The following is a 25,943-nucleotide window of genomic DNA, read 5'->3' on the forward strand; positions in this document are numbered from 1 at the left end:
GCCCCACAACCACCAAAGTAACAAATAGATTAGTGAAGCTCTCTTTCAGTCTTCCAGTAGCTTCACCTGGCCACGAGTTTTCTCCTCTGACCCTTTAAATAAACTGACTCTTCAAATGGATTGTTCATGTTCTTAATGTTGAATTCTAAAAGTGTTTTCAATACATATTTTAAGTAGTTGTACAAAGGAGTTCTCATTCAGTGGAGCAGTTTATGAATTTAGTACCTCTTGATCAAGATCACCCCTTTTTACATTCTCACCCATCCCTTCCAATCTCACTCCTTCCCTTCCTTCACCTCTCTTGACTTTTAGGTTATTTATTGAACTTTTTGTCATTTAAGAAAGTAATTAATGTGTACAGTACATCTTGAGCATATCATCCCTTCCACATCTTCACTCTCCTTCCCCTACCCCATTTTCAGACATTCTGTTGTCCACTTGCTCTTCCCTCCTGCACCCATGTGGAATATTTTACTTTATCACTATCTCTCTGGTTTCTCTAGACATAAATGGAGAGAAAGTGGGGGAAATGATTATATCTTTATTAGGAGATTCATGATTAGATCTTTATTAGATTTTATTAACTGTGGGAAAGGAGAGATTTGGTTAATGTCTTCCTCAAGACAATGTCCCATGAATTTTAAATGCAAAGAGAACTTTAATTTAGTGCTATGTCCCTATTGAGAATATTTGATTATAGAGCAAATTTCTTTAAATTGAGTCTCACTTTCAGTGTTTTCCCTTTGATTTCAATTTTCTAAAGAAAGTTGAGGATGAGGGCACCAGCCTGACATCTCAGAAATCAACTGGGTAGTCCCTCTCCCTTGTAGCCACAGAGATATCAAGGTCACCAGGAATAACTTAGAGGCGGACACGGACCCACTTAAAAGTACTTTCATGTCTCCTAAAAACTCTGATGCTTAGATATGGATAAGAAGATATGAATATTTAAAGTAAAAATGAATTAGTTGGGTAAATGTGCTCCCAAGAGCTTCTTCTTTACCAAAGGAGGTATTAATAGAAATATGGCAGTAAAAGTCTTCCAGGAACATGTGCTTAGCATTTCTCCTGTGAGAGTTGACAGAAAGCATTTTCCTTGAGTGACCTGGCCCTCAGGACATATCTGTCTATATGCAGGGTCCCTTTCTTTGAATGGTAATAGAAACTCAAAGTGCCTGCCTGTCTGTTGTGAAACAATAGCTTACAGCATTTTTGAAATGCTTTGCAACGCCATCTATGAAGTCTCAATTAACAGACATATTACCCATTAGGAGACTAACTGGATCAATGACTAGCATGTGCTTTCCATGCCAACTGTGAAGAGCTATGCTGTTTGGCTATCATGCCAACAATCACTCGAGTCCCCAGCCATGATCCTCACAGACAGTCCATTCCACTTTCCAGCCTAACAGCTCTGAGCTTTATTATCAATGTGAATTTGTTCTCATGAGTTTTCTAATCATCCTCCTTATTTTTCTCCATCTTCAATAGTATCTGCTAGATGAATACCTATACTTTGTTGAAACTAGAAAATCAGAGCAAAAGAATCCATGAGTTCCAACTTGTCCTGAAATTGAAAAGATGATTTAGAGATCATAGAGTGAAGCATAGGTGAAGACTGAGCCAGCCGTAGAAACTTAGATCTGAAACTCTCTTATCTACTGTTCTTGGCCTCTTGTCTAACACCTTGAGTGGTCAGATACTATGAGGGAATAAGCAGAAGTCATACAATCCTGCCTATGGTCAGTCAACCAGACAATCAGATTTATGACTCAAAACAGGCCTCCTCATCTACAAAATAAAGTAAAACATTTGATCTATGCAGTCTTCAAGGTTACCCAGAGGCATTCTATATGTATCAATCTGAACAGACTTAGTGCATCTCCCAGAATTTACCTGGGCTGCACCAAATTAATTATCTCTTTTAAGTCTTAAGTATCTCTTTTAAGAATCAATGTCCTTCATAATAATGAAAATGTACACAAGGCTGTTAAAAAAGGCAATTATGAACAATTTCCACCTTCCTCAAGTTGCTACATTGATGACAATTCTTTCCTCACGGGATAGCTGCCTCTTCTCTTCATGACAATCTGGCTCAAATCCTTGCTCACAAGCCAGCAATTCACAAATCTGTATCCACTTTCACATCCTTCCTTCTGGTCTAAGGGAATGATGTGTGCATTCCTCAGTTCACAACTACCATTAGTGCCGGAGTTCTGAGTCCTTCCCTTTCTATTTCCACCAGGAGGCTTTCTCTTCATTATTCTTCTTTATTAAACAATTACTAAAGTGACAGCCTACAAAATAGGAGAAAATCTTTACAAGATATTCACTGATAAGGGACTAAGATTCAGAATACATAAAGAACTAAAAAAATTAATACTAAGAGAAAAATTAAATGAAAATTGATGAATAAACTGAACAGAAGTTTCTCAAAAGAAGAGATAAAATGGCCAATAAAGCATATGAAGAAATGATGTACAGTATATTTAACCATAAAGAATAGGCAAATCCAAACTACAGTGAGGTTTTGTCTCACCCCAATGAGAATGGATATCACCAAGAAACCCAAAAGCTGGGTGCCAGAGGCTCATACTTGTACTCCTATTGCTTAGGAGACTGAGACCTGTAGAATCACTGTTGGAAGCCAGCGGGGCGGGGGGGGAGGGGGAGAGAGAGAGAGAGAGAGAGAGAGAGAGAGAGAGAGAGAGAGAGAGAGATGTGAGAGACTCCATCTCTAACTACCCATCAAAGATGATGGACTGGAGATGTTGCTTATGGGGTAGAGCAGCAGCCATTAGCAGGAAAGCTAAACAAGAGCAAGAGGCCCTGAGTTAAAGTTCTGTTACTGGCAAAATAAGAAAAACAAAAGAGGTTTAAAAAGTAAACAAATAACAAATGTTGACAAGAATACTAGAGGAAAAAGAGGAACATTTACACACAGTTGATGACAATGTAAATTAGTGCAAATAAATAGAAATCAGTATAGAGTTTCCTCACAAAGCTTAAAATGAAACTACCATATTAGCCTGCTACCCCACTCCTGTGTATATATTTGAAGGAGTTGAAGTCAACATTTAAAAGTTCCTTATTTAAAATTATTGTACTATCTGAAAATATAAAAAAAAACTACCTAGTCTTACCTGTTATAATGTACAATATAACTAGCACCTGAGCAATGAATAACATTTCTTCCAGAGCACCATTGTTCAGAAATATGTATACAAAATCCATAAGGATTTCTCTCACCATAAAAATAAAATCCAAATATATTAGTGTCTAAAACTAAGAAGGGAAGTGGATTAAACCTTAGAAAAGGATTCCTTAATTACTAGGTTTTGCATTATTCAAAATAAACCCTGAGAAAGATGACTCTGTCAAATTAAGTGCATAAACATTCTTTGATGACACCATGATATTGCTAAAGATCCATCCTCACTATCTGTCTTCAGGGAAAAAAAAACTTAGGTAACTTAAGCTCCCCAGAAAATAGGAAAGGTTATGCTATGTATTTGCTAACCAAGGATATATATTGATGGAGAATGGTACCCAAACAGCAGAAGTAAGGTTGATGGTATTTTTCCCCATTATCTTGAAATCCATGGAAAAGAAATAGACCAAATTACTGAACAGAATAGTCAGGTATAACTCGAAAACAACTTCTAACTGAAAGCACCAAGAGTCACACACAGTCAATCTGAGTAATTTTCCTAACATTGCACTAAAAATGAAATGCTGCCCTAATGTCTGAGTTAATGCATATGTCATTGAACAAATAGTAGTTATTAGTATGGTTATTTTCCTAAATTTTATACTCTCTGCCAGGTACCAGTTCTCTAATGATCTTATCACCCATATAATAAACTCTTCTTTCTGTTCCTGGATACACTTTCATGAAGGAACCACTAGAAATTATATCCCTTCTCAGTCTGAATCAATTTTTTTTTTGTCAGTCCTGGGGCTCAGACTCAGGGACCACTGTCCCTGGCTTATTTTTTTGCTTAAGGCTAACACTCTACCTCTTCAGCCACAGAACCACTTCTAGCTTTTTCTATTTCTGTGATGCTGAGGAATTGAACCCAGGGCTTCATGCACGTTAGGCACGCACTCTACCACTAAGCCATATTCCCAGCCTTGAATCCTTTTAGTTGGGAAGCACTGAACATATAAATAATTCTTAGCATAAAAATCCTGATGACAGGAATTGAAAGCTAATTTGGAGTTAGGGTGGAGGAAGAGTGGAAGTTAAAGATAAATTGTTAATTGCCATAGAAACCCAGACTCAGGAGGCCAAAGCTGAATAGAGACGGAACTGGACTTTACCGTACTCGAATCAATTTTACATATATATGTATATAAACATATATGCCTCTCTTCCTTATGAATAAAGACACAGATAATATCTGATGTCCCTTGTGTATGCTACTGTGTCTAAACCATGATAGAGATTCAATAAATAATTGTTATAAGCTGAATGAGTTAAGCGAATGGGTGAATGGAGTGAATGTGATGCAAAAGAAGCCTTAGTGACTCTTCTGTTTTATTCCCTTTATATTGACCCCTTAAACAGGTTCACAGACATTGAAAATTCATATTTGAAAGAGAACAAGGTCATTTTACCATCCTGATTATCTCCGCTCTCTCTCAAACCTTGGACCTGTGTCAGATTGTTGGTCCTCATAAAACCAGCTACCTGGAACGGAGTACAAACTCCAGGCAGACTCTGACTTTGAGCCATGTGTAGAGGGGGAACATCCCTTCCACTAGTTTGTACACTTTATCCTTTTTAACAGAACCTAAGATTGTTGCCATATATTTAGTGACCACATCATACTTTTCACTCCATGGTTATTTTTATATTGACTACTATAAAGATTTCTTTTGCCTTGGCTTGCATGTTTTTTGTATATTAAACCCTACCTTCACTGTAAATTTATACAGTATTGCACTGAGCACAGTCTTTAATATTTTTTAAGTAATTTTGAATATTACTTCTTTGTCTTAGTTTTCAATGTGGTGACTTCATCCCAAACTTGGTAACATTCACTTTAAAATTCTGAGTACCTGCACTATCGCTGTATCTTATCTGAGTACATTGGAAACTGTATACTGGTATTAGAACTAGGAAAGTGAAAGGGAATACCAAAATCGAGAGACACAGGATAAAAAGACAAATGACTACAAAAGCAATACTTGCAAAACTGTTTGGTGTAAACCAACTGAACAACTCATGGAGGGGGGGGGAGAGTGAAAGGGGGTGGGGGAGGGGGGAATGAGGGAGGAGGTAACAAACAGTACAAGAAATGTATCCAATGCCTAATGTGTGAAACTGTAACCTCTCTGTACATCAGTTTGACAATAAAATAAATAAATAAATAAATAAAAATTCTGAGTACCAGCTAAGTACCAAGTATAACCAAAGAGCATATGCCTTTCTGAACAATATTTCTTTTTTGAAGAAAGGAAATAGAAAGGGGGATAAAAAGGTAGAAAGGTAGTTCTCATAGGAAGTGTAAATAGGATTGCAGTCCAGGCTAGCTGGGGCCTAAAGCAAGGATTTAGCTCAAACAAGAGCAGGAAGGGCTGAAAGTATGGGTCAGCAGTAATGTACCTTACATACAAGTTCAAAGCCCTATGTTTAAACCTCAGGACAACAAAACAAAGTATGGTATATGTATTTCAACTCTAAAAAGAAAACATAAACAACCAGCTCCCTCTACCCAGAGTGTTGCATCATATGACAGAAAACTGCTCTCTGGGGCTCTTAGGACCTCTCAAGTATCTTTTGTTTTGACCACAGTTGCTAGAACTCAAGGCTGGCCAGAAACCTGTAACTTCTGACCTCACATGTAAAGACAAATTAGGCCAAATACACATTGAACTGAGGCAAATATTGCAAAAGGCTACTGCTATAAGCAGGAGGATATGAATCTGAAGAGACTTAGTGAGATTTTTTTCTTCAGGTGAGACAGCAAGCTGAAGCCATGTTTTCAAAATCACAAAGGAGCAGGAACTATGAGTATCTAGTAGAATGTGAACAAGATATGAAAGTTGCAAGATAGTAAATTGTGTAGAACTATGAAACTTTAGAAAGAACTCCAGAGCCTGCCTTTGTTGTCAGTACCTTTTTAGCTCTACTTCCATTCCCATATGTACTTATATAATAATTGCATTTTCTTTGGTTAATGACTACAAATTTCTGTTCTTTAGAGCCACAAAAGCCTACATAAAATGATTGGTCCGAGTTTTAGCTAATCTGTGACACCATTTCAAAGAGATGTTATGTACAGAGTAACCTCCATCTCTTTTTTGGAATTGTTTTTCTTTTTCATTTCATGAACTGCCCTCACCTCCCAAGCAAAAATAAGCTATTTTACTTCTTGGCTCTTATAGTTGACCATTTCTCTGCTCATCAAAATATACCCTGTAACTATGCTTTCAGAGCCCTCTGGAGGTCCAGTCATTCAACCAATAAGGACATGAGTAGAATGGCTTCAAGCCATTTCCTCCTTAGCTAGTATATTCACTTTCCAGAGGCATCTCAGTTATTTTATTTACTTCTTCATGTGGCAATTCTGACAAAATGATGAGACCAATAGGAAAAAGGCAATCAAATATAGATTGTCAACACCCTTACAGTTATACAAAGTAATGTTTTCTGCTTTTAAATTTATGCCCTGCTAAGGCCCTTGTTCAACACTACCATTTACCCTACATCATTTATATATATATATATATATACATATATTGTACAAACATATATTTATACATATGTATATTCATTTAAACTATATTAAATGAGTACTTCTTGGTTTCTTGTGATCAAAGAATATGAAGTCTTATACAAAAGATGAGTAACAATGGATAATTATAATATAGTATGACAGACATGTACTAGGACAGGGATTGGCAAACTTCTTTCAAAAGTCCAAATAGTAAATATTTTAGGGTTTGTGGGTCATATGATCTCTGTTATAACTATACAACTCTTCTGTGTGAAAGGAGTCATAGACAATATGCAAGCAAGTGGGAGTGGCTGTGCTCCAAAGAAAATTTTATTTACAAAAACATTGAGCCAAATTTAGTCCATCAGCCACAATTTCCCAACCACTGTGCTAGAGTAAGAACCTGCCATTTTCAACAATTAGTTTTTGACTACTTAGTCTGTTCCTTCTGTTCTAGGTGCTAGGGTACAGCAGTAACCCAAACACACAAAAACCACTTCCTTAGTGCAATTTACATTCCAGTGGAGAGGAGCAACATTAAGGCAAACAAACCAAATAGCATACTGGTGATAAAATTCTAAAAAGAAAAGTAGAGCAGGAAAGAAAGCATGAAAAGTCAGGGTAGTGAGTAACATTATCCATGGGAATCATCAGGGAAAGCCTCAAACAGAAGGTGATGCAGGGAATGATGAGAAGAAGGTAGGAAAGTTAGCCATACATCAATCTGGAGGGAGAGCATTCCAGCAATTAGCCAAGCCACAGGAAAAGTTCTGAAGAAGGAGTGTGCCTGGCAAGTCTGGGGATAAAGAAAAGGAAAGTATGGCTAGAATTCAGTGAGATAGAGTAGTATGGCAAGAAGAAAGGCACAAACACAACTAGTTCAAGGTCAATTAGGCCCTGAAGACCACAGTAACACTGCCCTTTAGCTTTAAGACTTGAGTGATCTAGGGACTACTGGAGAATTTGAGACAAAAGAAAGCCATGATCTGAGTCATACTCTAATAAGGGCTGTTGAAGATGACTCAAAAATAAATATAAGAGTAAAAGTAGAAGTTCAGTTAGGAGGCTCTTACCATAAACTTAGGTGAGAGGTGGCAAGTACCGAACTTGGCTATTGGCATAGGGTAGATAAGTAATGGTTCAAATAAGATACTCAGGTCTTATTTTTAGACAAAGGAATGTTCACAGGAAAGTTGAAATAATACTCTGGTTCTTGATAGACAAAAAGGCCTTAATATCCAAATTCTGAGCCTAAGGAATCTGTCCAAGTGTCTCTGGAAGAAAATAAGAGAACCTTTTAGAGTTCAGAAAATTAATTAGTCAGCAGCATTGTGGCTGGGGGATACTGTGATGAAACACAGAAAGACCCCCAATGGCCAGAAATCCCTGTACTCAATCAACTACCCAACCAACATCTCCAAGATCAAAGGAAATAGCGTCAGGGTGGAAGAAGATCTAAAAACATGACCTAACATTTCTATAATCAACAAAGTAACTTATAAATAAGGTTCTTGGAGAACAGGGGGTAATTTGTAAATGTGCAGCTGTCTTTCAGTTTCCTAGGTGTAAATCCTAGGAATGGCCATCTAAGTGAGAAGAGAAACAGACTGGCAACTGGTCAGGGTACAGAGCTAACACTCCAACTCCCAGGAAAATTACCAACTGTCTTGAATGACTAACTATGGTTGGCTGTTAGGGTCTTTCTCTTAAAATTTTTTCTACAAGGAAATATTTGTAGACCAGACAGACCACATGGCTTATTCAAAGGTCTGCATATTTGGCCAAGAAATAACCACAAAAAGGAGAAAAACAGCCTTCCCCCACTCACCTGGAAAGGATATCACCCTCAGCCAGGTAAGCAAGAAAACTGGAATCTATAAACTCTGTAAGAGAGTTCCCAATGGAATAGAGGGAAATATTGTATCTACTAAAATAGACAGGTGGCATTTCTATTATTTAGGTAACTTTCCCAAGCCTATCTATATTCTCTTATTTCTTCCCTCTGGTATCTCTGCCAAGTGACATGAGCAAGATAAAGTGAGGCTGGGCCCTTTATATTCTGCACACTTTGCACATGTTGAAGTAGAGGAATTGAAAAGTTTTCTTGCTGTTCAGTTTCAAAATTTCTCTACCTTTTATTTTCTCCCTGCCCTCTACTATGCCTTACACTTGTTTTCCTTGTCCATGTTATTTTTGGCACCAGAAAACTTGACTCTTGACTTCAAACAAAATCTATAATGAAAACTCACTGATGTTTAACAGACTCACCACTGCAGGTCCTAGCTCTACCATTCCTTTGGCTCAACAGCCTCAACATGTGGGTAAACACACCCCAGCGAACACCTCCTGGGTATCCAAGTTTGTGAAACACCAGCTTCTTCACCTGTTCCCTTTTATTCCACATGCATCTTCTCTCCTGTTCCAAAATACACCCTTTCTAGGCACAACTGTAGATGACACTCTACCTCACACCTGTTAAGACATCCCCCAGTTCACCTTCTGAGGGCTTTTTCAGCAAGAAATGAGCCAGCTGCTGGTGTTCTTTGTCTAACAGACCTCTGCTCCTGAACTTCCTAGCAATATGACTCTGAGAAGGTGGCAAGGATGAGAAATGGAGTCACCAGGACACAGAAGTGTTGGCTCACAAAAGGCCTCAGAACATGAATGCTATCCCACTGTCTGTTTTATAGCACACTTTGACACTTGCTGAGTGACAGCTTTAAAATAAATCTGTGCTCAGCCATTTGCTTTTAACATGGTAATTTTCCTCTCTTCAACAATATTTTGAAAGCAAAGATACAGAAACCAGAGAGGTAGGGGGAGAGCCCACTGTTCCAGATTTCTTTGAATACTTGATTCTTAGGAAATGGAGAAAAGGTGAAGGATGGAAATTAGATTGAGTACCAGCAGTGAAAATCTTTCAGACATAACTTTAGAGGAAAAAAAAAAGAATTAATGATCAAATGAAGCTTATGCCTGTAAAGGTCAAGGAAGTTGTGTTCACCTTGCAGCAGAGATTCTTTTTCCTTGATTCCCTAGAATACACCATAAGGAATGGTTAAGGATATTTGTGATTTGTAATTTTACTGAATTAGACACTGAACTCTCTTCCTTTCTTCAACTCTCTCTTGCTCGCTCTCTCTCTCTAATCTTACTCTCTCATACACTCTCTCTGTCTGTGTGTGTGTGTGTGTGTGTGTGTGTGTGTGTGTGTGTGTGTTGTAGCTAGTAAGTAGAAAGAGACATCTGGCTTATGCAGCCCTCCAAATCCACAAGCCAAGTTCTTCTATCTTGGTAATCCTATTCAACTGGCTATGTAACATATCTATAATTCATATCTCCCCTGACCAGTCCCAAGCCTGAAAAATACTCTCCCTTTGATAGACCCATCTGGGTTACAGATGTTTGTAAATAGATTCCTTAGGCTCATTCCTCTTTCCAGAACCTTTGGGAAAGAAAGAAAGTTCTTTGAGCTAGATTTCTGGTTCTCACAGGGTGTGGTAAGAAATGTTAAGTAGAATTGGGAAAAGAACTATCATCAATTACTAATCGATTACTAATGCATGCTAGCTATCAATCTGCCTCTAGGTTTTTTTCCCCTCTACTTTCCATTACCCACCAGTAAACTTAAGCTCCTGAGTAGAAGAACTGTGTTCTTCAGCACACTGTGTATTCAATAAATGTCTTGCCAAGTATTTGTTGACATTGGATCCCTTAAGAAAAACATTTTGAAGGAATTAAGGTCTATAACTTAATTGTAATGATAAAGATGCTATATATGGGTAATTTATTTCAGAAATGGTCACTAACTTCACCAAATCCAGGGTCTCAGAAAACCCCAGAGATCTAAGTCTCTAAATACAGTGTTGTCAAATAATCCAAACCACAGTATAGAAAGATCTACACAAAGTTCTTCTTTCTGTACCTCAGCTTAGATTGGCATATTGGAAGAACTTGATAAGTAATAGATTTTCAAAATATCTTTCCTGCCAATGAAAACTATAAAACACTCAACATTTTTAATAATAAAAATTTATCACAGAGCATTTAAGGCAGAAGAGAAGTGACAAACAAGATTCCATAATGAAATAAATATGAGGGACATAAAAAAGAAAATTGTACACCTCCCCCCATACTTTTGCCTTCAGATTTATTCTTCCAAAAGGAGAGACTCACAGAAAATTATCATTTTTCTCTCCAGGTAGTAGACAGAATTGTTGTTATGACTGGGAGTTGAGCACTCGGCACTTGAGAAAATGCATTAGCATAAAAAGTAGATACCATTTGTTTAATTTGATTTTTACCTTTAAAGTAATCATAGACTAAATAATGAATACAAAGTTTTTTGCCTGGTACCAGTGGCTCACATTGGTAATCCTAGCTATTCAGGAGGCTGAGATCTGAGGATCATAGTTTAAAGCCAGAGGCTAAAATCCGCAGAACTCTGTTCAAAGCCAGATTGTGCAGGAAAGTCTTTGAGACATTTATCTCCAGTTAATAACCAGAAAACAAAAAGTGGCGCAGTGGCTCAAAGTGGTCAAGTACTAGCCCTGGGTGAAAGAACTAGGGGCAGCACCCAAGCTCTGAGTTCAAGTCCCACCAAAGAGAAAGAAAGAAGTCTTAAAACATGTTTGTTAAGATTAAAAAAGTAATAAAATAATTAGAAGTTAAAAATCAAAGAAATCTCCAAAAGTAGAACAACATGAAAAAAATTTAGAGTATGCTGGAGAACAAATTTGAGAGCTTCATTTCCAGCTAAGGGAAAGAAAAAGATAACTGACAAAATTGAAAGAAAAATATGTCAAAGTAATAATTTTAGAAAAATTTTCGTAAATAAGGTGAATGAGTGTCCAAATTAATAGGGCACATTAAGTGCATAGTGAAAGAATAATAAAAGGATCTTTTTAGATCCTAAGAACAATTATCATAAATTCTCTTAAACCATAGACAAAAGATAACATTTTAAATAAACCCCAAAGAAACACATAAATAAATACACACACAAGTGTGTTTATGCGTCTCTAGGTGAGTCTCTACCTCTCTATCTCTCTATATATCTTATACACATAAATATATACATAGAAAGAGAGAGAAAAGATGGGGGAACTATCATAGAGCTGTCAGAATGGAAATTAGAGACAATTGATAAATTTCTTCTAAGTTTCAGCAAAAATGTTTTCAAACTCAAAATTTTACACAAAGGAAGGTTATCTATTTCATGTAAAGGCCTAAACAAATTCTAAGAAGTCATTTTCAGAAAAGTTACCTAAAACATCTTTTTACCAGATAGTCACTTAAGGACATTTCCCAGTAAAATAAGGTTGTAAATTAAGAGATATTGATGCAATTGAGGACACAGTGGCTCTAATCCAAAAAGTGTAGTGAAGTTCCACACTGATAAATGAACTATGGGCCTAAAATAACTGGTCAACATTAGAAGTAAACAAAATGAACTATACTGGAGAATGCCAGAAGATGGGTGTAAAACAAAACCATTTAAAAGATGTATTCAATAAATGAGCATGTATGAAAAAGCATTTGGAAACATTTGTGCTTATTGTGAAGGAAGGAAGGGACTCTGGTGGTATAAGAAGAAGCTGAGAAAGAAAGGAAATAATAGAATGATACTTTGTCCTGCAACAAATAAAATTTCATAGTCATAATGTTGTAAATACACATACAGTCAGCCTGCATTCATGGATTCTGTCTCCATGGACTGATGGAATGGTGGGTGAAAAAAAAGTTGCCTCTGTACTGAACATGGGTAGTTTTTCTTTGTCAATACCAATATAACAACCGTTTACACAGCATTATATTGTATTGAGCATTACAAATGCTCTAGAAATGATTTAAAGTATAGAGAAAATGTGTGTAAGTTACATGTAAATATAACTTATATAAGAAACTTGAGCATCCCCTGATATCCAAGGGAGTCCTGAAGAATATTTCCCGGGAATAATAAGGGATTGCTACAATTGCTTCAACTGAAATAGTAAGTAAGTATGTTGGAAAACTGAAAAAGAGACAGGATGCAATGTAGTGGAGTTACTTCTTATCTCTATCTCAAGAGTAAGTCAATGGATAATGTTTAAAACTGATCAAGAAAAATGTATTTAGAGACAGGACCATAATTACCAAAAGAAACAAATAAAGGAAATAAATATGATTGTGGGAATAAAAGCTAAAAAAAAAAGTGGAGAAAAAGAGATAAATTGGTATCAATACCCTGAATTTCAGAATATTTCACTCTTTCTCATTCAGCTTTCTAGCTAATGCTTGGCATTCTACCACTTGATCCAGCCTCCAGCCTGGCATATATTTGCTTATCTTGGAGTCTCTCAGACTTTGCTGTTCAGAGTTACTTCAAACCTCTATCCCCCTAGTCTCAGCCTCTTGAGTAGTTTAAGATTGTGGGTGTGAACTTGGCTAATTTCATTTTTTACATGAGTATCTATTACTCTGATTTAAACACTTTAACGTTCAAAACTTCCAAATATTTGAGTCTTACACAAAGAAAAGTATAAGTATTTCCTTTAATTCCACAAAGCAGGAATAAAGACAAATGTATGTGAATGAAAGTCCACAACACTTCTCTGCCTAGGGAGAATAGAATGAGTTCCCATGTCAAGTCTAAGGCAGTGATGGAAATAAGTGCAAAACTCAAACAAGGTTAGTATAGTAGGAACTTAGAGACAAAGGCCACTCTGAGGAACAGTGCCTGACTACATTCCAAGACTGCTGTTCAGATTGGAATAAGTATACATGTTATGGTTTCAGTGAAATGTCTTTCACAGATTCTTGTGTTAAAGTGTTGGTTGCCACTGATGAGGCTTTTCGAAGTGATAAGATCACGAGTACTTGGACTTTATCAATGGATCAATCCATCAATAGATTCATTATTTGATATCATTATTGGAAGGAAGTAGACAGGAGGTGTGGCCAGGTTGAAGCAGCATGTCACTAGGCATATGGTCATTAACAGTACAGACAAGGCCTTTGATCTCATGGAGCTGATATTCCAAACAAAAGGAAAATAAGCAGAGGAGTTCAAGAGAAAAATCATCAGAAGTACAGGAAGTGAATGTTAATTGATGTTAACATGATTGAGTAACTGTTTTAGACTGGAAGATCAGGAAAGGCTCAGAAGTCAATCCTTAGGTAGATATTTGAATGGTAAGCCAGAGCTCCCTAAAGGAACACCAATGGAAAAAGAATTCCAGGAAGATGGAGCCACTTATGCCAAATCTGAGGGACAGAAACAGGCTTGACCAGCAGTCAGCCAAGCTGTGCTGTATGCATGAGGTCATTGGTTGCTTATAAAGTTGGAAAGTGGGCAGGAGCTGATTATAACATAACCTGGGAGTTAGGTAATAAGTTTATCCCTTATTTCAGGGCAGCATCAATGGGAATAGCAAGCTTTGATTCCTTGTTTCCATAAGATCCTTCCATAAGCTCTGTGAAGAAAGGAGTCAATAGGAGGTACATAAAGAAATAGAAAGACTTGCATCCATGCATCCAATGAACTGCTCAAACTGTACCAAGAACAGAGATGGAAACTTTCTTTGGATCCCCATGACAGTGCTGAGAACCTCTGCGGACAGGTAGAATGAATAGCCATGCAGAACTTGTGTTCACTAGATTCAATTACTCTTTAGAATGTCTATTCTGGAAGATTCCTTGGTTTTTCCACTGATAAAGAAAGTAGTTCTTCTTTCCCTGTACTCCAGGCTGCTGGTGCACACAAGTTGTCAGTGCATTGCATACTGGTGAACACACACAGACCATGAGTTCTGTGAAGGCTGTCCCTTTCCATAGTTACCAATCTGCCCCCATGTGCCTGGCAAAGCACCAAGTACTTCATGATAGTTCCATAGAGTCTGACTAGGGGTTGGGAGGGATGTAAAGAATGCTTTATCTGGGGACTATGTGAACCCTATTTCGTCTCTAGAAATAGAAAGTGTAGCACAATAGTAGAAATGTCCCCAGCTCCTTACCTCCTGGACGATTCAGGGTCAAAGCAGTTCTTGTGCACATCAGTCACATTGGGCTCACAGCAGTCTCCTTCATCAAAGTCATTCAGGATGTTGTTGCACTCAGGTTGACACACATCATCCCCTCGGTTCCAGGAGTAGCAGCGGCCCTGCAGGCGGCAGTCCCCCCCATCATAGCCTGTAAGAGGGTGCTCACATTCGGGGTCACAGTGGTCATTGCCAATCTTACTGGGCTCACAGTTCACAAGGACCACCCGGTGACGCAGGGTGGAGTTGTGGACCTTGTGAACGCTCAGCTGCCAACTGATGTTGTAGCGACTGAAGGCCTCCTTGAGCGCTTCATGCTGCCTGCAGATCTGTTCCTCAGTTACCGTGGGGTGCAAACCCTCATCATCACAGATGTTTACCACCCGGTAACGGATCATTTTCTCTCCCCGAAGAGGCCAGTGCTCATTGTACTGGGAGATCAGCTCCACATTGTCACAAGCTGTTTGCCCACAAGGTGGGGGGTGCAAAGGTGACAGAATCTCGGGCTGGGGCTCTGATGCCTTGAGAACCTCAAGCTGAGGATATTTCTCATCTTTGAAGGGGATCCATTGTTCCTTCAGAAGAGCAAAATTGGCTGTCAGCATGAGGGTGGTGAAGTCCTCTGCTTGGCTTGAAGGATGCAGTTGGCTTTGTGAGAGGGCGGTTGACCAAATGACCAATGTGCCCAGATGTCCACGGAAATAATGCCCATTCTCAGTGCCATCACCACCCAGGAGCAAAGAGCGACAAGATGCCATGAAGAGGCTGTTCAGAGGACCAGACTGGTCTGTACTGGTAGCCACCTGGGTACCGTCCACATACAGGACCATGAGCTGTCCGTCATAAGTGGCTGCCACATGTGTCCACATGCCTGGCTGGTAGTGACTGTGCCCAGTCACAAGCGTAGCTTTCTTCACACGGTCGGTTCGGAGGGAGAAGAAGAAGCGAGCATCTCCCTTTCCCCTATCTTTGCCTGTGCTGATCCCCAGCGCCCAGCCCTTGTCACTGATGGTGTGGGAGCAGTTATCAAAGACACCTGGGAAAGAAGGAAGAATCCAAGGAAGAAACACCAAATACAAAGAGAATGGAGAAAGGAAGGGGAAAACACATGTAAATAGCAAGAACGAAAGATTTTTAATTGATATATATGTGTGTATATATATGTATACATGTATACATATATATACATATACATATATATATATATATGACACAAATTCTCCGCCTGGGATGCCTGTCCATACTCTTATACACTCATATTGGACCATGTGGCAGCTCCTCAAAGGACTCTCACTTGAACTTCCACCCAGTTTAGTTTCCTCACATATTTAAAATACCCCAAATGAAAGCTGGGAAGTGTAGAGCCAATGAAACTGAAGGCCATTCGTTAGCACTTCATCAAGAATATTCTTCATTTGAATCTCTGTCCTTCCCTCTCTGACCCCAGCTCCTTTATATCCTGAGAATTCATGAGGGAAACATTAGTCATTTACAAGTGATAGTAAATCTCTTGTGTCCTTTCAAAAAGTCATTTCCTCCATTGAATACAAAATGGTTCCCAAAGGTAAAACAAGGAGCGGATGGAAGAAGGAAGGGTCTCCTGGAGAAGGTTATCACTTCTAGACTTTGTTCCTGGATCATTACCCCCTATGATTAAAGAAAGACCTGTCATCTACAGGGTAAACTGTTGCCAAAGAAAGCATAATGGAATAGCCTCAGCTCCAAAACCCAGAGAGTCATTTACAAAGGTGGTTATCCTACATCCAACAATACCTACCACATTACACAAAAAACTTTCTGGGTAAAAGACGGTCCCTCTACTGACATCACATCCATTGCTCAGAAAAGCCATGGAAACAAGAAATACACTTGATAAACAATACAACACTTGTAGATAGCAGATCATTGGCAAGGTAGTAGTAGGAAAAGGTTGTCACATCAAATGTGGCAGAACTGCAAACAGAAGGGAACCATGAGATACAGTGGAGACCCTGAACATTCCTGGTATCCCATTGGTGGATGATCTTTCTTGGGTACCCCTTTTAGGATGTAGTGTCAAGATCAGACTTTACTTGTAAACTACATGAAGGCATTCATATATGTTCTTCTCTCTACACAGATACGCTTAATAAATATTTCTTGAGCTGATGAGTGAATGATAGTGATTTGATATTTGTAGGACCAAGTGCTTGAGGTTCACATAAAGAGTGCTCCACACCCCCTCTAAGAAACAAGAATTTTGTGTATTCCTTGACTTACAGAGTTTACGCTAACAGCACTTGTCAATGTGTGTTCTGGATTTCTAAATCATGAGCTTCTGCTACTGATGACACCAAAGGTTTTATAAGTAGCCACATTTCTATAAAAATGATCATTATAAATAGCTTCCTTGTGTCTAACAAAAAGTAAAAACTTGCACTTAAGAGGATTTTGTTATTTTGCTTTTCATTTGGTTTTTGTTTTGGCTTTTGCTTGTTTCTCCTAGGTTGCTGTTTTTGATTTCTGTACTTTTTGTCTTGTATGTAAATTTATCTGATTTGTGGAGGTGAGTGGGAGCACAGAAATGGTGGGAGAAAGGATGAACAAATGCAGCAGTGACGCTCACTAGACACTATGTTTGAAAATGAACTATACAACTTGTCCGGGACGGGGATTGGGAGGGAAGAACTGGGAGAAAACAAGGAGAGAGGTGACACTGCTCAAAAAGAAATGTACTTATTACCTGACTTCTGTAACTATAACCCTTCTGTATATCAAATAAATAAATTTAAAATAAATAAAAAACCAAAACAACCCCTACCTAGTAATTATAACAATTAGCCATTAAAATACTGGTAATGACTAGCTATGATGAAATGGGAAGTGTCTACTATTGTTTTTGTTGTTGTCTTGTTTTCTTGGTTGTATGCAAAGTTTGTCAAAGAAATTTATGAAATATTGCTTTTAAACCTCTTCTATTGGGTCAACTTTCAAAAAAGAAGACAAAACTGCATGGTCAATATTAAGTTTCCCTATCCCACATTTTCTTCTTGGTTAACATATTTTAATAAACACTATAGAGCCTTAATTATGTCTTCCTGTTGAGTTATGAACAAATGTGCTATAGTATTTCATGAGTACCATAGAGTTATGTGTCTGTCACTTCAATGCTGGTTTTTAAGAGGAAGTGTACATTTTGATACATACACAGTCAGTGAGTTGGGATATAAATTACTAGACTTACCATATAAATAACTAATTAACTTACTTGATAGGTATCTAGTTTCAGTTGTGAACATTTCAACATCTTGTCCTTAGACTTCTGATTGATTATCAATAAAATAATTATTTCTCCATATTTATACCAAAGGAAGCTATAACCTTTGTAGTGAAGTGTTAGCCAATGGTTGTGGTGTATATTACTCCCACAGTGGCCAATTACAAGTTACCACTATGCTGTCACTGTACATGGAGGTGGGAAGAGAAATGTACAATTGGCCCTGGTGATCCAGCAGGAGCCGGTTTCAGCCCTTCTAGACTCACAAAAGGAAAGCAAATACAAGCTGCCAGGCATTTCAATTTCCCTCTCACTAAAGTAGATAGCCTGCTTTGCTGAAGATGTAACCTGTTGAAATGAAAAGGGAGTAAATAGTGCCTCCACTTTGGATTTTGAGCTTTATGCTGTTTACTAGAACACTCTGTGACCAGCTGCCCCTGCAAATAAATTCGGTCCAACTGTTATCACCGAACAGCCAGCCCAGCTCTCCACATGCCCGCAGGAAGCTCTCCCTTTGCCCGCCTCCCTCCCTGACCTCATTATGCAGAAACAAGATGAATTTCATTAAAAAAAATACAGAAACTTCCCTTTCTGCTCAGTATGGCACAGCAAGGGCTGACAGAACCCACACAGTCTAAGCCAATACAATATACGTGGTGAAACTCTGAGCTTGTGCAACATTGAACTTTTACAACTTTGGATGTACATGTGATAGAAGCAAACACATTACAACTGTTGTTTGTTCATCAAAACCACATTCCTGGGAGGAACAGAGGGGCCAGATCAGTAATATGATTTATGAGATCATTCAACACCAAACTGAACTATGATAGCCCATGGTTAGAAACATCAGATCCAATGATGTAACACAAAAGATGGTGGTGAGCTTGAAGCCAAACATTTGGACCATATTGTCTTAAAACCTTATGAATAATTTTTTCAGTGCTTTCATCCAAACTTCTTCTGGTATATATCAATGTTTACTAAATTTAAACTTGTTTGAATACCTTGCCATCTTTTAAAACTGAGTTTGGAAAGAAAATAAAGTAAATTAAAGGAGCACATCTTGTTCATTTTATTCCTGTTTTCAACTCTAAAAATTCTATTTAGAGACCACAGGTATCTTAATAGAACGATAGACTCATGTCTGTAACAAAAATTATTTGTATCTACTTCTCTATTATTACAAATTATCAGGATTTGGGAGTAAAGGATCCAGCTCCAAAAATCAAGCCCTCTCAGAAACATAAATGTTATTGAAGACTATTAGAAAAAAAACCTATAAAAGTGTGAGCCTCATGATTTACAGGGTCACAAATAGCTGTTCCATTGGGGGGATTCTAAATGTAGCCCATTGTAGAGAAGTAATTCTGTTTCCCTTTCTTAAATTCTGTCTTTTAACTTGTGTGTGCCTTAGAAGACATAAAGAGAGTTGACCTGTCCTATATTGGATGTCTATTGCACCCTAACCATGGACTATGTGCCAGCCCTAGTAAACCATACCACAAATCCAGTTCATACTGGATTTTAGTATCTTCTCTTATAGGCCATGAACTAAGAATTAAGCCATTACACAAGCAATTCACAATCTCACATCCAGTGAGTTCAAGGGACAAGAATCAGAAATAATTGTCCTTTGTACTACACTGAAACATTTCAAATACTTTATAAAATTAAGAGTTCCTCGGAAGAGAGTTTTATGCAGCCTGTGAGGTAGACTAGTAAAAATGGCAGTAATGATTGGAAGACGTACTTTCTTTCTTTGCATCTTGAAGACAGCTGTGATCTAGTTTCTCAAAAGAAACCACAACCAGAAACAGAGAGAAGAAAAAGTGAATGACTGATGTAATCATTTATCCTTCACTATTGAGTAAAGCATAAATTGACAGACTACCTTGTTGAATAGCTGGTCACATTTCTGGGTAGACCTCCCAAGTTCTTCTATGACATGTCATACTCATTAATTAGTTCTAGAGAACCCTAGGCAAAAGGGCTGGTGCTCTTGGTACCGTAATGAGTAGGAAAGGTGTCATCTACCTCAGTAGTTACAAAAATCAACTTAAAAATGTGGATAAAAATAGGGCCAGGCTTGGTGACACACAACTGTAACATCAGCTGTTTGGACACTGGAAGTCAGGAAGTTTGTAGTTTGAAGCCACCCTGAATAAAAAGCAGCAAGAGTTCCATTTCAACAAATAAAATAGACAGTCATATAAACTAGGCTGTAATCCCAGCCATACAGATTGAAGAGAGAGAGAAAAACGTCTGATCTTGGGAGGACTCTCAGGAAACTCATTGTCTTTAGTATTCCTATTTTATGGTGCTGACTAAAGCAAAAATAGCATCTATACATTTTTGTTTCTCAAAGCAGAGGAGTGTCTGTACATATTTTAAGAGCATTGTGAAAAGTTCTTTTAGAAAAATCAAATAAATATTTTTTTGGAAAAAACAATGTTGAGAAGATGTTCTAACTCCGGAATTCCATTCTTTTCTCCTACTCCAATTCAATTTCCCTCCTTGCTCCACCTGTCACTTTCCCAACACCAACCATTCACATACAGTCCAGCCACACAAATGATATTATATCTGTCACATCTGAAATGCATTCTACCGCTGGGAGGCTGTTCAAAAACCAACCTCAGTTTCATCTTGTCTATGGAGTATTTGACCATGACAACCTACATCTTACTGAGCCACATATTGCTGGTATTTGTTTACTTCTTTAATCAAGCAGTTCGAGAGATCCTGGATAAGAAGACCCTGCCTTACATGTCTGTGAACTCCCCCACAGGGTCCAGGAATGGTGGGCTGTTGCCTCTACATTGCACCTACTGCTCTTGAAGTTGGTCGAGGGACTGTGGGTTGTCAGAAGCCTGATCTACAACAAGATCATCTCTGTCCATCTTGGGGGTGGCTAGAAACATGCAGTTACATGTGATATGGAAGAATGAACTGAAAGAGATCCAGCATGCTCCTCACTCTTCAACTACAAATTGACATTCTTCACTATTTTACCATTACCTTTCCCCAGCCATCACAGAATGAGCTCCTTGCCCTTTGATCCCACACAAGATGACAGCACATAGAAGAAAATTGTCTGGGAGGAAAACTCCACCCTGAATACAACATCAATCCATGGCAGAGTCTCACACAGAAGATCACTCCACAAGCCAAAGTGGCCCAGGTAAAAGAAAGATTTCCGCAGAAATTCTGCTGTTGGCACCACAGCTGTGGAACCTCCCTTTCCAGAAATCCCTGTGGCAGAGTTCTACTCTGCACATCTGGACAGCGAAGCAGAAATTAGAAGCCCTGCTTCTCCAAGAAGCCCCTGTAGCTTCCAAGAAGGTGTAGCTTCACTTGACAAAACAAGGAGTGCCACATAATATCATTGGCTGGTAACTTTAATTAAAAACAAACAAACAACAAAAAAACACCAGGCTGTGTGGTACAAGCTTGTTTTTTAGGAGGAAAACTGAGCAAAAACCAGGGCCAGGTGAAGTCATGACCATAAATCAGCCTGATACAAGAGAATATCCTTTCTCAGGATATTCTGCCTGGGGAGCCTCACACCTGTATGTGCTGCCTTCTGCAGAAGTACTTACCCAACGTGAGCACATGCGCACACACACACACACACACACACACACACACACACACACACCGAGAGAGCATGAGTGCATAAAAAGAACCAAGGAGAAGAAAGAAAAAGCTATCCATTAAAGAAAAGACAAACATGGCAGAAACAGGAAAAGTAAAAAAAAAAAAAAAGGGGGGGGGAAGAGGGTGCCAAGCGGTGTTTTTCAGCTGTTCTGATAACTGTCCATTGGGATGGGATTAGGCTCAACTTTTCATCTGCAACTCCAAGGTTTTGCAAATTAGAGCACAGAGCAAGACGAAACCTCCTGGGGACCATCTTCCTAGCATCTTTCCAGCAAATTTTTCATTTTAGTCATGCTCTCATCACAGGCAAAGATGATAAAAAGCAGGACCAAGGCTTCCCACAGGCCACCCATGTAGAGGATGGGGGTCCATCAGGCAGGTTTGCAGGCAGAGAACAGCTTTGAAATTGCCTGAGAGAGCAGAAAAATAACACTAGCAGCAAGGTGTGGGATAAGAATCTAAGGGAGTTTACAACTATAGAAAATATGGCTTGTAGCTGACCCTATAGAATATAGTTAGCACAGTCCCTGGTCCAACATAAACTAGCTACTCTTCAAGTTATTATTATTACTATTACTAACTGAGAGAAGGGCAGTGTAGGGAACAAAGGTAGAAGTACCCACCATGGAGATAACTAACATTAGCAGTATCTGTCTGAAATTCAGGCTGCACATACTTAGAACTCCTGAGAGACTTACACCAGGGATTCTCAGTGTTTACTGTGGATATGAAAACACATATTGGGCCTTCTTTAGCAGTGAGTAAGAGAAAAGACTCACCTAGGGACTAATAGACAACACCCACAAGCACATCTCCTTCACTCCTATTTGCCCCTCATTATTTCACACACACACACACACACACACACACACACACACACACACACACAATGAACATGTTTGCTAGTGTCCATATGGTATACTACCAATTGCTGACATATCACCTACCTAGGAGGTATAAAGACATGAGTAGGGAACGAGGAAGAGGAGGAGGAGGTGGAGGAGAAGGAAGAGGAGAAGGAGGAAGAAGAAGATCGTTAAAAAACACAAATGAAGGCAAGATAAAAATTGCAGTCTTGATAGGTGACAATGAGGAAAATTGGTACTTGTCTAAAGATCAAGTGATACTGCAAAGGAAACAGTGCACTTGGGGAGACAATGTTGGTAAATCATTCTAGAAAAACACTTGACAGTCATTTCCTCAAAACCATTTATATACCCTTCAGATCTGAACTCCCATTTCAAGCAATCACTGCTAAAGAAGCAATCTAGGAGGTGTTCATGAGGATGTTCACAAGAGCATCATCTGTAATAGAAAACCAAACCAAACCCCTCAAGCAATACAATACCACCTCCCATTTAAATATCCTACTTTTGAAAGATAAGTCGTTTCTATAACCTATCAACTGGGAAACACCTGTCAATCTATGTCAAATGTCAGTTCTAGGGAGAAAGGTATCATGAGGTTGGTGAGCCAGTGACCACACACACCCAAGTACTTTGACAGGCAGAACTAAAAATCTCAAAGCCCTTTTGTTCTGCACTGTGAAAATCTGGGAGGATGTGGAATGTTTGCTCACAAATTGAACCCAGGTGAGGCTACAGAGGCCAGTGTTCAAAGGGGACTCTTAAAGTTGATCTTTGAGTAAATCCCTGCTATTGAATGGATTTGGCTGCTTTATCTCTGAATGAGAAATAGAAAAGACAGAGAAAAATAAGTCATCCAATGAACTTATATTTGTGTTAGAGAAGAACTAAAGTTATAAGTGTCCTTTTTAACTTTTCTTATTTTCTTCTGTTTTCTAATTCAAGATTTAAGTTAAGCTGAGGCATCCTGGAGGAGTTGAAATAAAGTCAAACTAAAAACTAAGACTTTGGAGCACCTATCATCCTCATTCTACCTTTTGTGACATCAGATAAATGTCTCTTACTCTATATGCCTAACTGCCCCATCAAGGGAGATGGGCTGTATCGGCTTGTCTGTTACATGAACAGAATATGCATGGAATATTAGTCTCTTGGTTCACCTTGATGGATTCAAGGTCATCATTCTGTTTCTTGTTACCCAATGCCTGTAACTGGAGCCACATGGAAAGGATTGAGCTGGTATCACAGTTAATGACATAGTTATTGACAAGGCTGTTTTCTGGATTCCTTCTTTGAATTAATCTTGTAATCACATACTTCCATCTCCTAAAAAAGTAGAGTAAGTAAAACATTATAGTCATTCTAGTTAGCTAAGGATACTTGTTAATCAAGTTTCACTACAAACAATTCCATGCTAAATTGTACTGCAAAGATGTGCATTTGATAAGGGCTTGAGAATAGAGAGTTTGCAGGAACTAGAATGTGCAAGAAAGGCCTTTAGGAAAAGGAATCTGAGCTGGACCTGGCAGCCCAGCCAGGAGTGTCCTGAAAGCAAACCCTGGGTTCTTGTGTTCTATGCATCTCCACAGAAGATGAAACAGCACCCGACACTGACTAAGCACTTACTATGCGCTGTAATTTACATAAATGTATTTAATCGTCACAAGTCTGAGAGAAAAATCACCATTTGCTCCCATTTATCCACCATGTACCACCCATCCATAGTAAAGAACTGCTGGTAAAGAAATTGAATCTGGAATACAGGTCCCCCAAGCCAGCATTTCAGCTCATTGAAGGAAGGAAGTATATTTAGATGAAGTTAGGACATTGAAGGAGAAGAGGAAACTTGCACAGAGGTAAGGAGCTAGTGACAGGCCGGAGAACAGGTCATCATCATTTAGAGGTTGCAGATCATGTGGAAAGGAGACTCAGGAACACAGTTCATATTAGGAGTCACGAGATGCCAACTTCTGTGCAAGAGACCTGATGATTCTCTAGTCACTCATTCAACCAAAAGTGCCCATCCGGGGCTGGGAATATGGCCTAGTGGTAAAGTGCTCGCCTCGCATACATGAAGCACTGGGTTCCATCCCTCAGCACCACATACATAGAAAAAGCTGGAAGTGGCACTGTGGCTCAAGTGGCAGAGTGCTAGCCTTGAGCAAAAAGAAGGCAGGGACAGTGCTCAGGCCCTGAGTTCAAGCCCCAGGACTGGCAAAAACAAAACAAAACAAAAAACAGAAGTGCCCACCCCACTCTAGGCTCTGCTTTGTGCTGGAGTGAACCACAGATGAATGAGAGCCAAAGAATCTCTCCAGGACCCTACAGGACAAAAGATGGCTTTCCCAGTTTAGCAAGGACACTTAAATTCTACCTTAAGCTGCAACTATCAATATGCATTTGGAGAGAAGGAAGGTTAAAGGCCAGTGGGAGATAGGATTGGGAAGAGTGACGTTCCCAAAAAGAAGTACCAGAAGTACAGCAGCCTCTTCCTTCAGTTCCTGGATTTCAGCAGCACACCATTTATGGAAAATCACTGCTCAGTTACCAGAGGCAGAGAAGGTGAGACCACCACCCCAGAGTCCCCTCCTCAGCTATGATGGTCCAAGAGCCTAGCAAGTCTGCCACACCCAGGGAGGGAATCCTGTGCACAATTACCTCCTGCTTCAGGATTCATGCCACAGGCTGGATTATAAGGATTATAACGATAGTTGATTATGTAATTATTTCAAGTTATTAATGTGCTTTGAAGCAAACAGTGTCCAAACTAGACCTCAGCTATGGTTTTTGTTTATAATTATTCTATGTGAAACTGGAGTTTATTTCAAAAGGAATTATTTGATACCTACTTTGTGTTCCATTAACATCTGTTGAATAAATGGACTAGTGAGTGAGTGGATGGATAAAAAACAACCTGAACTAGGACCTGCCTATAAGTATACTTTAAAAACATGATTTTATCCCCTCCCAAAATATTAATTAAAAAAACACTCCAGATTTTGAGAGTACCAGAGAAGAAACAGAAAGATTGGAAAGGCTTGGAACCCCAGGCCCATTCCCAGGCCCTGGTGGGCCTCAGCTGCAGGCTGGTAATACTCATCTTTCTCTAAGTACACACTCTTCTCACTAACCTACCTATGAATTATGATGTGAACAAACACACATTCAGACAAAAGCCCCATAGGAACAAGGAATGGACTGTACTTGCAAACCAGAGGAGACAAGTAAAGAACCAAGTTTCTGAAAGTTGAAAGATCATCACACTTAAATCAAGTTTTAAATTACGTGCTTTTTTATAGACTAGTTCCTGGTCAATATCTGTGAAATATAAACAGATGGGGCTGAAAAAGGGAGAGTTGAGGAAGAGGTTAAGAATAACTATTCCTTCTAGATATTATTCATGGAATCTTCAACCTCT

At 38.9% G+C, this 25,943-nt stretch overlaps 1 protein-coding gene and 1 long non-coding RNA gene across 3 annotated transcripts in view; both read right to left on the minus strand.

Annotated features, from left to right (window-relative positions):
- Pappa2 (pappalysin 2) overlaps positions 1 to 25,943 on the minus strand; it is a 233,811-nt gene that overhangs the window by 194,849 nt on the left and 13,019 nt on the right. For both annotated transcript variants that reach the window (XM_048356418.1, XM_048356419.1), the window contains exon 3: positions 14,720 to 15,779. In XM_048356418.1, the coding sequence (XP_048212375.1) occupies positions 14,720 to 15,779 (1,060 nt within the window). The remainder of the gene's footprint in view (positions 1 to 14,719; positions 15,780 to 25,943) is intronic.
- On the minus strand, positions 4,992 to 6,572 carry LOC125358995. Its single transcript, XR_007212468.1, has 2 exons — positions 5,397 to 6,572; positions 4,992 to 5,064 (listed from the first exon to the last, which is right to left on the minus strand). It is a non-coding gene; the product is annotated as an uncharacterized LOC125358995 (long non-coding RNA).

The sequence above is a fragment of the Perognathus longimembris genome, chromosome 11 (assembly GCF_023159225.1).
Source record: "Perognathus longimembris pacificus isolate PPM17 chromosome 11, ASM2315922v1, whole genome shotgun sequence".
In the NCBI taxonomy this organism is placed as follows: domain Eukaryota; kingdom Metazoa; phylum Chordata; class Mammalia; order Rodentia; family Heteromyidae; genus Perognathus; species Perognathus longimembris.